Source organism: Diceros bicornis, chromosome 19 (assembly GCF_020826845.1).
Source record: "Diceros bicornis minor isolate mBicDic1 chromosome 19, mDicBic1.mat.cur, whole genome shotgun sequence".
Taxonomy (NCBI): domain Eukaryota; kingdom Metazoa; phylum Chordata; class Mammalia; order Perissodactyla; family Rhinocerotidae; genus Diceros; species Diceros bicornis.
This window is the reverse complement of record NC_080758.1, coordinates 11,294,044-11,306,397: the sequence shown is the minus strand read 5'-3', so window position 1 is coordinate 11,306,397 and position 12,354 is coordinate 11,294,044. Positions and strand designations below refer to the sequence as shown.

General features: G+C 43.5%; 1 protein-coding gene across 1 annotated transcript; it reads left to right on the top strand.

Moving 5' to 3' along the window:
• Window positions 1-89: 89 nt before the first annotated feature.
• On the top strand, window positions 90-2,620 carry MOCS3 (molybdenum cofactor synthesis 3). The gene has a single exon (XM_058562471.1). The coding sequence runs from the start codon at window positions 275-277 to the stop codon at window positions 1,649-1,651; it is 1,377 nt and encodes a 458-aa protein (XP_058418454.1). The 5' UTR covers window positions 90-274; the 3' UTR covers window positions 1,652-2,620.
• The last annotated feature ends 9,734 nt before the right edge of the window (window positions 2,621-12,354 follow it).

Sequence of the window (12,354 nt, the reverse complement as noted above, 5' to 3'; positions counted from 1 at the left end):
GGAAGGGGAGGGGGTCGGACCGTACCAAATTCGGGGAGAGGGGAATGGTCTCTGTGGTTGAGTTCTACTTCTCCTAAAGCCCTCTATGTGGTCCCAGTGGAAATATTAGGGACATTTAAATCTTAAAGTTCAATTTTAGTGTTGCTTCTGGAACTACATATCTACTTATCACCTTTTCGCAAGCTCCATAGTTTTTTTAGTTTATTCCCGTCGCCAGGAGACGGTAGGCCGGAAACGGAAATGCCTTTCGAGACAACTTCCGGAAGAGGCCGCCATGGCTGCCAGGGAGGAGGTGCTCGCCTTGCAGGCTGAAGTTGCCCAGCGTGAGGCGGAGCTGAGTTCCCTGAAGCAGAGGCTGGCGGCGGCTCTCCTGGCGGACCAGGAGCCAGAGCGGCTGGTCCCGGTGCCGCCCCTGCCGCCGAAGGCGGCCCTGTCCCGAGATGAGATTCTGCGCTACAGCCGGCAGCTGGTGCTGCCTGAGCTGGGCGTGCGCGGACAGTTGCGCCTGGCGACCGCGTCCGTGCTGGTCGTGGGCTGCGGTGGGCTCGGCTGCCCACTGGCGCAGTACCTGGCGTCGGCCGGCGTAGGCCGCCTTGGCCTTGTGGACTACGACGTAGTAGAAATGAGCAACCTGCCCCGCCAGGTGCTGCATGGCGAGGCGTTGGCCGGCCAGGCCAAGGTCCTTTCGGCCGCCGCCTCGCTGCGCCGCCTCAATTCGGCCGTGGAGTGCGTGCCCTACGCGCAGGCGCTCACGCCAGCCACGGCGCTCGACCTGGTCCGCCGCTATGACGTGGTGGCTGACTGCTCCGACAACGTGCCCACCCGCTACCTGGTTAACGACGCCTGTGTGCTCGCCGGCCGGCCGCTCGTGTCGGCCAGCGCCCTGCGCTTCGAGGGCCAGATCACAGTCTACCACTATGACGGCGGGCCTTGCTACCGCTGCGTGTTTCCCCAGCCACCTCCAGCGGAGACCGTGACCAACTGCGCAGACGGCGGGGTGCTCGGTGTCGTAACTGGGGTCCTGGGCTGCCTGCAGGCGCTGGAAGCGTTGAAGATCGCTGCCGGTCTGGGCCCCTCCTACAGCGGCAGCCTGTTGCTCTTTGATGCCCTCAGGGGACATTTTCGCTGTATTAAGCTGCGGAGCCGCAGGCCCGACTGTGCAGCTTGCGGGGAGCGGCCCACTGTGACTGACCTGCAGGACTACGAAGCCTTCTGTGGCTCCTCAGCCACCGATAAGTGCCGCTCCCTGCAGTTGCTGAGCCCAGAGGAGCGAGTTTCTGTCGCCGACTATAAGCGACTTCTGGATTCTGGGTCACCCCACCTATTGCTGGACGTCAGGCCTCAAGTGGAGGTGGACATCTGTCGTTTGCCTCATGCCCTACACATTCCTCTGAAACATTTGCAACGAAGGGATGCGGAGAGCCTGAAACTCTTAGGAGAAGCAATGCGCAAAGGGAAGCAGGGGGCACAGGAGGGCGCGGCTCTCCCCATTTATGTGATTTGCAAACTGGGCAACGACTCCCAGAAAGCCGTGAAGATCCTGCAGTCCTTGACAGCAGCCCGAGAGTTAGACTCTCTAACAGTTCAGGATGTTGTGGGGGGTCTCATGGCCTGGGCTGCCAAAATCGATGGAACATTTCCACAGTATTGAGGTGGCTGGTATAGTCTGACCTGAGAAAGATGTGGATTGCCATATTACCCTAAAGATATATTTATTTGTGTTTTTTTTCAGTAATGTACGGAAGAGCCTGGAATTTTACAACATCTGGGAACACAGACCCCTTCTTATAAAGGGCTTTTTAATTGTAACTCACTGGATGACATAGTTATTAATGGGTTTTAATACTGTTTCTGAGAACTGCCTGTGTTTTCAGCACCCGGAGGGTGTCTTGAGCATGTGATATAATGTAAGTGACAAGATTTTGTGTTTTAAACTGTAGATCATTTGCCTGTCCTGCCTTTTTTCCAACTCCCACAATCAAAAAGCTCTGTAAATTGTCCATTAAATGCCTGGAATTAAGGTGTAGTAAACTTGGTCTTACCAAATTGATTACAGATGATATAGTTAAGGTCAGGTTATTGTTTACTAAGACATTCTTTGGGTCAGATTTCTACTTCAGATGATGGACTATATCCTACAGAAATAAGTGTTTAAAATGTAAATTGTTTTAATTATCTGGGAAGTCATTAAATATTTTGAGTTAATATCAAAGTGAAATATTTACAGGTTAGCAAAATAAAGGAAACCACCTTTGTAGTCTGTTTCTCTTATAAATTGCTGGTTTTTTTTAAGTTAGCTTCAGGATCCACCTTATGATGTGCACAAACATTTTCTAAACTGTATTCCATGGATTGGCTTACTTTGGAATCTTCAAGTCCAAGTCCCAGCCTTCTGCCCTCCCCCTTCCCTTTTTTTCCTATCCAATCTGTTACTTTTATTTTTGGCTTTACTGTATGGCCAGGACCCCAAATATGATATTGAATTAAAGTGGAATAGTGAACATTCTTAGCTCTGTCTCAGTCTCAGGTGAAAAACTTTTGACTATTTGACCAATATTGCATGTTATTGCTTTACTGTCAATAAATACCATTTATCAGATTAAAGAAATTTTTTTCTGTTTATAGTTTGCTATGAGTTTTCATTGAATTCATTAAATGCTTTTTCTGCATTTAAGATTATGGGTTTAACTTTTTTCTCCTGTTGATATAGTGAATTACATTGATTTTTTTTTTTATTGTGGAAAAGAAAAACGTAAAAATTCACCCTCCCAGCAATTTCCAAGTGTACGCTACAGTATTGTCAAGCACATGCGCATCCAAGAACCCCCCAATCCGACGTGACCGAAGCTTTACACCCCTGAGCAACTCCTCACTGCTCCCCTTTAATTTGCCTTTCCTATTTTGATTTAATCTGTTTTCTAGCATTTTATGGCAGCGCAAAATGTAGATGTTTTTGTTTTTTTAACAACATTTTCATGAAGTGGCGGGTCATCTCCCTAATTTCCAGTATGCAACAAGATTAAAAGTAAAAATCTGGTATGTGAGTGTATACCAGTGGTAAACTGAAGAGCAAACGCCATGTCAAAAGGGGGCCTCTACTCTCCGGCTGACTGTTGCATGCGGGCCTATAATCATCAGAAGTCACAGACGTGAAATCTTTGTATCTCTGGCTTCAAATTTTTAAAGAAGTTTAAAAGTATTGAGGGCCAGACAAAACCCTCTGCAGGTCAGACTGACTGACTAGTTTGCAGCCTCTGATATGGACTCCTGTTTTATTGTAAAAGGATGGTATTGTTTAACAGTCAAATTCAAGTCATCACTTTTTAACTGTGAAACATATTGTAACTCATTTTTTTGAATTAGTGTGCTTCAAGTGTGATAGGCCTTTCTCTGTTATAAAGATGGAGCAGGTTTCTTATAACTGCTTCTCCCAAGGAGTTGTGGAAATAAAGAACTGAGACCCGGATAGGAGAACAAAGATGACTGGCCTGTGTCTTCTTACTCCCAGGACAAAAGCTGATTCTGGTATGTATCAGGAAACAATCAAGTGGAGAGAGAGAGGACTGTTTCATATTGTAAAGACTGATGTCCTAAAGGTAGGCAGTTAGGCAGTTGGGCAGTTTGGGTAGTTCCTGGAAACCTGGTTGTCACTGGGGACAGAAAACAGAAGCTGACTCTGTTTTTGATCAAGTGGGAAAAGAGTTTATTAAAGTGATAGGAGATGCTTTTGAGAATTTTGGGGACAGCCTCAAGGCTATACTTCCAGGAACGATGCCCAAAAGCATGCACAGAACTGGCCTCCTGAGCCCCCGGTCTGTGCTGTGCTGCCCCATCTGGTGCTAGAGGAAACCGCTAGCACAGACTTGCCGTCTCACCTGACCTGGCCCCACTGCCCTCCCAGAAAGCCCGAGCTTCAGCCATGGGGGGGGGGGGGGGGAGGGCATGAAGCCGAGAAACTTTGTATTCTTTTCTGAGTGAGTCTTAACGAGGGTGTGTCTGGTAGGGAGAGCCCAGTCACATGCCTACATACCAGCTGCAAGAACCGCTGGGAATTTGAGTTCTGACATCTAGAAGAGGGACGCAAAACTCATAATCTGGGATTTTCTCAAATTAGTGAAAGGTTTTTCAAAAGATGAGCTATTAAGAATATGACAGGTACCCCCTACAGAACCCAGATCTTTCTATTTGGAATTCTGTTTTCTCTGGGGATTGTGGCCAGGTTTTTACATTTAGATGGGATCTCAACTTGGTAACTGTTTTCATTTAACAAGCATTAAGTGCCTTAAGTGTACCAGTTACCATTCTAAGTTCTAGGATAAAGATGAACAAGAGATTTACTGTTGTCATGGAATTTACATTTCAATGAGGAAGACAAATCAAGTAAATTAGTGATAAGTCCCGTAAAAGAAATGAGACTGATTGATGTATTGGGGTGGGGAAGGAGGAGCTATTTTGGATAGGTTAATTAGGGGAAGCCTCTTCGGAGAAGGTTGACATTACACCCAAAATCTGAACAGTGAGTAGCCAGTTGGATCTGGGAGAACATCCCAGACTGGGAGAAAAACAAGTGAAAAGACCCTGAGGCAAATAAACTTGGAATGATCAAGAAACTGAAGAGTCAAGTTGGGCTGTGAAGAGTTGGGGAGAGCAGAACTAGGGAGGTTTCCGAGAGAGGGAATGTGTCTTGTAGGTTGTAGACCACAATAGGAATTTGGGTTTTGTTCCAAGTAAAACAACAGCTAGTGTATATTGAGCACTTAGTGTGTCATTTGGGATTTGAACCCAGATAGTCTGACTGAAGAGCTGGTGCTCTAAGCACTACGTGACTATACTGATTCTTAGTGCAAACTTTGTAATTGCTTATGTTTCATTATTGGAAAAACTATGCCTTGATCATCACCAAATGGAGAGAGCTTGTATTTCAGATACAATGGAAATGTGAGCTGATGCGCTTGGTTTGCAGCCTTCTCTTTAGGGGAGGAACCCCAGAGTGAAATCCTTGGGAGCCCTCTGGCACCCGTGTGTCACATAGGAGATGTCCAGTTAGGAATGAGCCACTGTGGTCAAGGAAAGTGAGACATAAAGTCTCAACGTAAGGAGTCACAGCTGGTAAGTAGAAGGGTTGCCAAGGAGGGGGCTCAAAAAAGGGCAGTAAGTCTCCTGAGAGTGTTCCCAGGGGAGAGGAGGGTTTTTTTTTTTTTTTAACTCATTTGTTTTTAATTAGCTGCTCCCTCCCACGGCAACAGAGGGTCCCCTCAGCCTGAGGTCAGGTCCATGGCCCAGTTTGCTCTATGCAGGAGATCTCTTTGCTTTTATAGATTGTATCTTCTAAGGGTTCCATAGCTAACATGAGGTAGCCCTGTCCCAGTAATAGTAAAATCTCATCATTTGAAATCATGCACCTGCCTTGTTTCAGGATAATTCTGGAGTCTGTTTGGAATATTAGGAAAACAACTATGGTGCAGGGGTGGGAAAGTATTTTGCAAATAAACTGGGAAAAGGAGTTAATTCACATCTTTGATAAACTATAATTTTTGAACTGCTCAGGATGAGAGAGAAAAGCTAATTAAACCAGCCCAGAATTTGGGTGATAAATAGTACATGTGTGTATGTATATATATATATGTATATAAAATATAATATCTAGACATAATTATATACATATATAGGTTACTATGACATCCTACATATTGACACTGATTCTGGTTCTAATCATTAGTCCAATTGTTCAGGATTTGAAAAACAACAAATTGTGAATTATCTAGGTGTTTTATCCCTGTTAATACCATTTGTTGGACAGGTTGTTGAAGGTAGGGAAAGAGGCTTATATCTTTTTTTTTTTTTTGAGGAAGATCAGCCGTGAGCTAACATCTATTGCCAATCCTCCTCCTTTTTTTTTCCCCCCACTTTCTCCTCAAAGCTCCAGTAGACAGTTGTATGTCGTGGTTGCACATCCTTCTAGTTGCTGTATGTGGGGCGCTGTCTCAGCATGGCTGGACAAGCGGCGCGTCGGTGCGCGCCCAGGATCCGAACCTGGGCCGCCAGTAGTGGAGCACACACACTTAACCGATAAGCCATGGGGCCTGCCCTCAAGAGGCTTATATCTTAAAATTTCCCTTCTTGGTGACACCTTAGTTAAAAAGGTGCCAGAGGAGGGTGACATTGATGGAAGATGTTTTGGGCATAATTTTTAATTGGCAGCATTCTCCTTACCCAATTCTTCCGGATGAAGGAGGCCTGAAACGAACTGGAATTTAATAGACTGAAGTTCAGGTGAGTTGAAACAGTTGACTCTTAAGTACAGTAAAACTCCACACCAGGCTTGCTATGTGTAAGACCAAAGGGAGGCAGTGTTTCTACGTCTCGACTTTCTTGTCAACAGAGGTAGGCTCTCGGTTGTCTCCACACTCCCACCTTCTTCCTTGCTGGCAGGTTGGAAAATGTCAGACTCCTTTCCCAGCCTCCCCTGCAGTTTTTGAAGAACCTGCACTTCTTTTCTTTTTCTTTTTAAATTTTATTTATTTATTTATTTGTCCCCCAAAGCCCCAGTAGAAAGTTGTATGTCATAGCTGCACATCCTTCTAGTTGCTGTATGCGGGACGCCGCCTCAGCATGGCCGGAGAAGCGGTGCGTCAGTGTGCGCCCGGGATCCGAACCTGGGCTGCCAGTAGCGGAGCGCATGCACTTAACCGCTAAGCCACAGGGCCGGCTCAGAACCTGCACTTCTAAACAATTTCTTCCATCCCATGCAGTTCAGATCTGTCCACTTCTTCCTATCTTCACTGCTGCCACTCTAGTCAAGCCATCTCTCCATCACATTTATAGCTTTTCAGGAACACACGCACACCATCAGTTGCATCACTGGGTGCCAAGAGCACTATCCACCTTAGGTCTTAAGATAACAAAAGAGGCACCTGTGTATAGCAGGGTCTACCACCTCAAGAAATTTTTGATAACATCAGTACAAAAATGTCCTCTTGGTATTTTTGAGAGCTGTGAAGGAAAGTAGGACCTTTAGATCACAAGTTTCTCTTGGTGACATAATGAACAATAATTAAATATCTCTTTTGCACAGAGCTTAAAGGGATTTGCAAACTCAATAACTACAGGGGCTAGGCAAAAAAATAAAGGAGGGAGGTGGCCAGCTAGGGACCATGAACTAGAGGGCGTCTGGCACGTCTAAAACTACTACACAGCTTTAGCCAGCTTTGCCGTGCAGGAATGTGGGTACAGTGTGGCCACATCGTTCAGTCTTTTAAGAAAATCTGAGTATTTGGAGTTTTCTATGAAATCTAATTTTTAAATATTGAAAATGAATTTAAAAATTCTGAAACTGTTTACCACTGAAAACATACCTGTGGGCTGGATGAAGACTTGAGGCTTAAATAGAATGAAACCATGATTTGGGTCTTGTCTACGTTGGTGGACATGGTGTTACCTGACTGTTGGGGGAAGCCCACAGCAGTTTAACAATTTGGTAACATTTGTATTTTGTGTTTTTTGTTTATACTGTATTTATAGGCTAATCACCTTAGGTGGTTAAAGTTTTGGAGGAAAGTATACAATTTGCTCATTTTAATGTCATGTACATTTAGTATCATGTAAAGTGATTTGAGATTGATATTTTTCAAAAGACTGAAAAATTGGAATTGGGGTGCTACATGCACTATCAGTCACCTATCTTTGCTTTTCCTAGTATTTTGATGAGTTGGTGGTTGGATGTAATTTCTTAGACAAATATACCTGCTTAATAGATAATCAGAGCGAAAGATGGAACAGTGTAAGAGGTCACACATGATGCTTTTGGAAGTTTGTACCTGTGGTGTTTTAGGCTGGATTAGACCCATAAATTAACCTCTAATAACAGCAGGAAAAAAGAATGGTAAGTGGAATAAGTTTTTTAGAAAAACTATTGCGGGGGTCTGGCCTGGTGGCATAGTGGTTAAGTTCGCATGCTCCACTTCGGTGGCCTGGGGTTTGCAGGTTCAGATCCCGGGCACAGACCTACTCACCGCTTGTCAAGCCATGTAGTGGTGGCGTCCCACATATAAAGTAGAGGAAGATGGGCACGAATGTTAGCCCAGGGCCAATCTTCCTCAGCAAAAAAAGGAGGATTGGCAACGGATGTTAGCTCAGGGCTAATCTTCCTCACCAAAAACAATAAATAAATAAAAAATAAAATAAAAAAAGTAAAAAAAACTATTGAAAGATAGATGACTCATAATGATTATCTGAAAAAGAGATTTTCTTTTTTAACATTTTCTTCTAATTTTAAAAAGCAAAGTATGCCTTCACAGCATCAATATCATATGAACGTTATGACCATACATTTAGTTTAAGTAGTGCTTAGTTTTTAAAAAGTAATTCATGCTCATGGTAAAATCCTACAGCTCAAAATACATACACTAAACACGGGGGCTGGCCCCGTGGCCTAGCGGTTAAGTGCATGCGCTCCACTGCTGGTGGCCCGGGTTTTGATCCCGGGTGCGTACCGACGCACCGCTTGTCAGGCCGTGCTGTGGCGGCGTCCCGTATAAAGTGGAGGAAGATGGGCACGGATGTTAGCCCAGGGCCAGTCTTCCTCAGCAAAAAGAGGAGGATTGGCATGGATGTTAGCTCAGGGCTGATCTTCCTCACACACAAAAAATATATATATACACTACATGCACTATGGCGTTCTGGATTGAATCCTGGAACAGAAAAAGGAGATCAGTGGAAAAACCAGGGCAATCCAAACCAAGTCTGTAGTTTAGTTAATAGTATTGTACCCGTGTTAATTTCTTCGTTTTGACAATGCACATGGATACATAAGATTTAACATTAGGAGAGGCTGGGTGACGGGTATGCAGGAACTCTCTTTACTATCTTTGCAACTCGAAAATTATTTCAAAATAAAAAGTTTAAAAACAAAACAAAAAATAGCGTATACCGGAATTATAAATCTTCCTTCCCACTCCTAACTCCCATTCCTTCAGTTTCCTCACCACAGACAATCTCTGCAACCAGTCTTATTATGTTTTTATGCATGCATATTTGCACATATACCTTCTTCATACAAATGGTATTTACACTGTTCCTGTATTTTGTTTTTTAAAAAAGTCATGTATATTGACCACTGTTCTATTTGCTATCAGTTCACATAGATCAGCTTCATTCTTTTTAACCAACATTTAGAATGCCATTATATACATGCTCTACAGTTTCTTTAACCAGTTCCCCCATTGAAGGACGTTTAGAATTTTTACAGTCTTTTTGCTATTAGTAATAGTGCTTCAAAGAATATCTTAATATTTATGTCTTTGTACCAACACATTTAACAAATAATAATAAAGTGCTTACTATGTGCCCCACATAGTTCTAAGGACACCTGTGAGAGTGTATCTGTAGGATTAATTCCTCGAAATGGAATTGTGTCAAAGAGTAGGTCCAGTTCCGATTCTGAGTAGGCAGTGCCAAATTCCCTTTCCAAGGGGATAGATTAATGTATCGCCAACACGCCTAAGAAAGGCTATTTCCCAAACACCCTTGCCAGCATAGTCTTTTCAGACTTGTAGATCTTTGCCATTCCGATGGTTAAAAAAAAACTCACTGTGGTAATTTACATTTTTTATTATAAGCAAGTTTGAGCAGTTTTTCACACACTTAAAAGTCTCCTCAAATAAAAAATATTATTTATACTTAGCTCATTTTATACATAGTTGTGTGTTCTCATTCTTACTGATATATATGGTTAAGAAAGGGAAAAAAATCTGTATTCCTTAGCAAAAGAGTTTTGAATTCATTCATTCTGCAGACATTTATTGAAAGTCCACGTACCAGGCATTGGCGAAGTTCTGGGGATAGAAGAGAATTAGGATGTGCGGCTTGCCTTCTAGGTGTTCATATCTCATTTTACAACTTTATACATGTAATTTACAGAGCCCTTTCCCACCTACATTATTTCATTTAATCCTTCAAAACCTTTGAGATAAAGGGAACTATCTCTTGTTCATAGGCTCCTCTTATATGCCCTCACCAACAAGAGATTTCTCTGAAATAACTTAGTTGGCGGGGAGCCTCGTTCTCAAAGTAGAATCCTTCTGTCACTAATGAGAGCAGGCTCTCTTGTCCCTGAATAGCATTTTAGAAAAGATTCTATTGCAGACTGGCTGAATTTTTCAGCTGTTCCCAAGCATCTTATGTGTTCTGATCATCAGAAAACCTTTTCCTTGGAGCCACGGTGGGACATTGTGAGCGCAATGAATTGCTGCTATAACGAGACTTGTATCCTGTTGGTCCATTGTTGATGTCTCCTGATGGGGTCAGCCTCAGTTCAGTGTGGTCTTTGGTCTTTTTTTTGGTTGGAGTCAGGGCACTTGGGACACCTAGACCATTAGCTAAGTGCAGATATTTCTGAGACAATTCTTTATTCCCAATGAATGGATTGCATATACTGTTTTATTTAAGATTCTTTGTGCACATATTTATAATATAATTTCACCCTTGAGTTTCTGGATTTGAAAACAAGAAATTCTTGGGAACTGGTTTTCCTTGGTTGAATTTCTGAAAGCCAGATATACAGGGATAATGGCTTAGCACTTAACACTTCTCCAGTCCAAGGAAATTTTGAAGTTTTGGTATTAGAAACTTCCACATGTAACAAAATGATATAAAAAGGAAAGGTGAACAGAGGACTCAGGATACAATGACCTTGGATGAGAGGAGGAAGAGACAGGAAAGGGGAATGATGTGGTTAGATGCACCGCATTATCAAAGTCCTAGCTTTTGTTTGGTGGTGAGTTTGTGGCTGATATTACTTTATTTAAAATAACTAACTAAATAGAGATCATGCACAACCAATAATGAGAATATGGCACAAACCAATGATTATGATTAATCCAATTATGTGCACCTGAAATCCAAAGAAAAAGAGAAAAAAGTAAAAAAATATATCTGTTGAATTTGACCACCTTAAAAAATTAGCCTATTCGGGCAAGATAACAAATTTGATATACTAGTTTGCTAATAATAGATGAGAACTGCTTAATGGTGATGCCCTATTCTCTTTCATGTTGTCACATTTCCCTTCATTGTTTCAATGAAAGGGAAAGCAGGCAGCCTTATTTTTCCCCCTAGAAGTTTACCTTTATTTTTGCTCCTCCTTCCAAAGAGTTATGTAGAAAGATTCTTGAAGTATTGAAAGACTTTTATAGAAAGGCTCTTAGGACCGTTTAATGAATCAACAGCTGCTATATGTTTTATCCTCGTGTGCCCATTCTTCTGTAGAGAAACATCTGCTCTGGTCTGCAGCCTGGTAACCCTGACCCAGACTAAGACACAAGTTTCCAGTCCCTTTGTGTCTACCTTGTTAGAACTAGAACCCGAGTGCTTATAAATAAAGGACATGCGACAGGAAAGTCGCTTAGGTCATGTGAAAGAAACACAACTGATTCATTCAAGAAATACTTAACAGGCATTAGGAATGGGCAGGTAGTGGGCCTGTAACACAGCCGTGAACGACATAGACTTGGGTCCTGTTCACACAAATTCACATTCTAGTGGAGAAGAAAGATGACAAATAATCAAATATACATCACAAAATGTGATTCTATGAAAGGGAAAAATAGTGGGGGTGGTGGCCAGAGAAGACGTCTGATAAATGGCCATTTAAGGTGGGACGCCTGAAAGGGGAGATAGCAGAAACGATGAGATGAGTTGGGAAAAGAGAATTCCAGGCAGTGGGAATGGCAAGTGCAAAGGTCCTGAGGTTGGAAAGAGCATCCTGAGTTGGAAAAGCCAAGAAGAGCCAGGGAAGTCTGGACCAGAGTGAATGAGAGGGAGAGGAAGGCAGGGGCCAGATTGAGCAAGGCATAGTGGGCCATAGCGAGGAGTCTGGATCCTATTCTAAGGGTAATGGAAAACCGTGGTCCTCAAGCTGTGCTTGTGTGCAGAGCCTGACAGGAATGCAGCAAGTTAATGCCGGGAGAGCAGCTCCCAGCCGATGATGGACGGGAGGCGGTGGATAAATCCCCCCATTATCTGGCCCCTGGAGTGAGACAACTCTGAGGTGTGTTCTTCAGTCTCCCAGAGGTTCCCAGAGGGACTGATCTCCAGCTACCCACAGTGGCAACCTGCCCATTAATAGCCCCTTCCTTTCCCTTCCCTGTCTCACTCCTCCATGCACCTACCAGAGCTTCCTGGGATCTCCTCCCAAATCAACGACTTGCACTCAGATTCTTGTCTCAGGACCCGCATCCTCTCGTCAACTTTCTCCTAGGACCCGACACCCAGCAGGTCCCCAGAAAGTGTTTAAACCAACACCTCTGGCAGCTGGAACATACAGAGAAAGACTGGCACAGATGCTTGAGGTTTCAT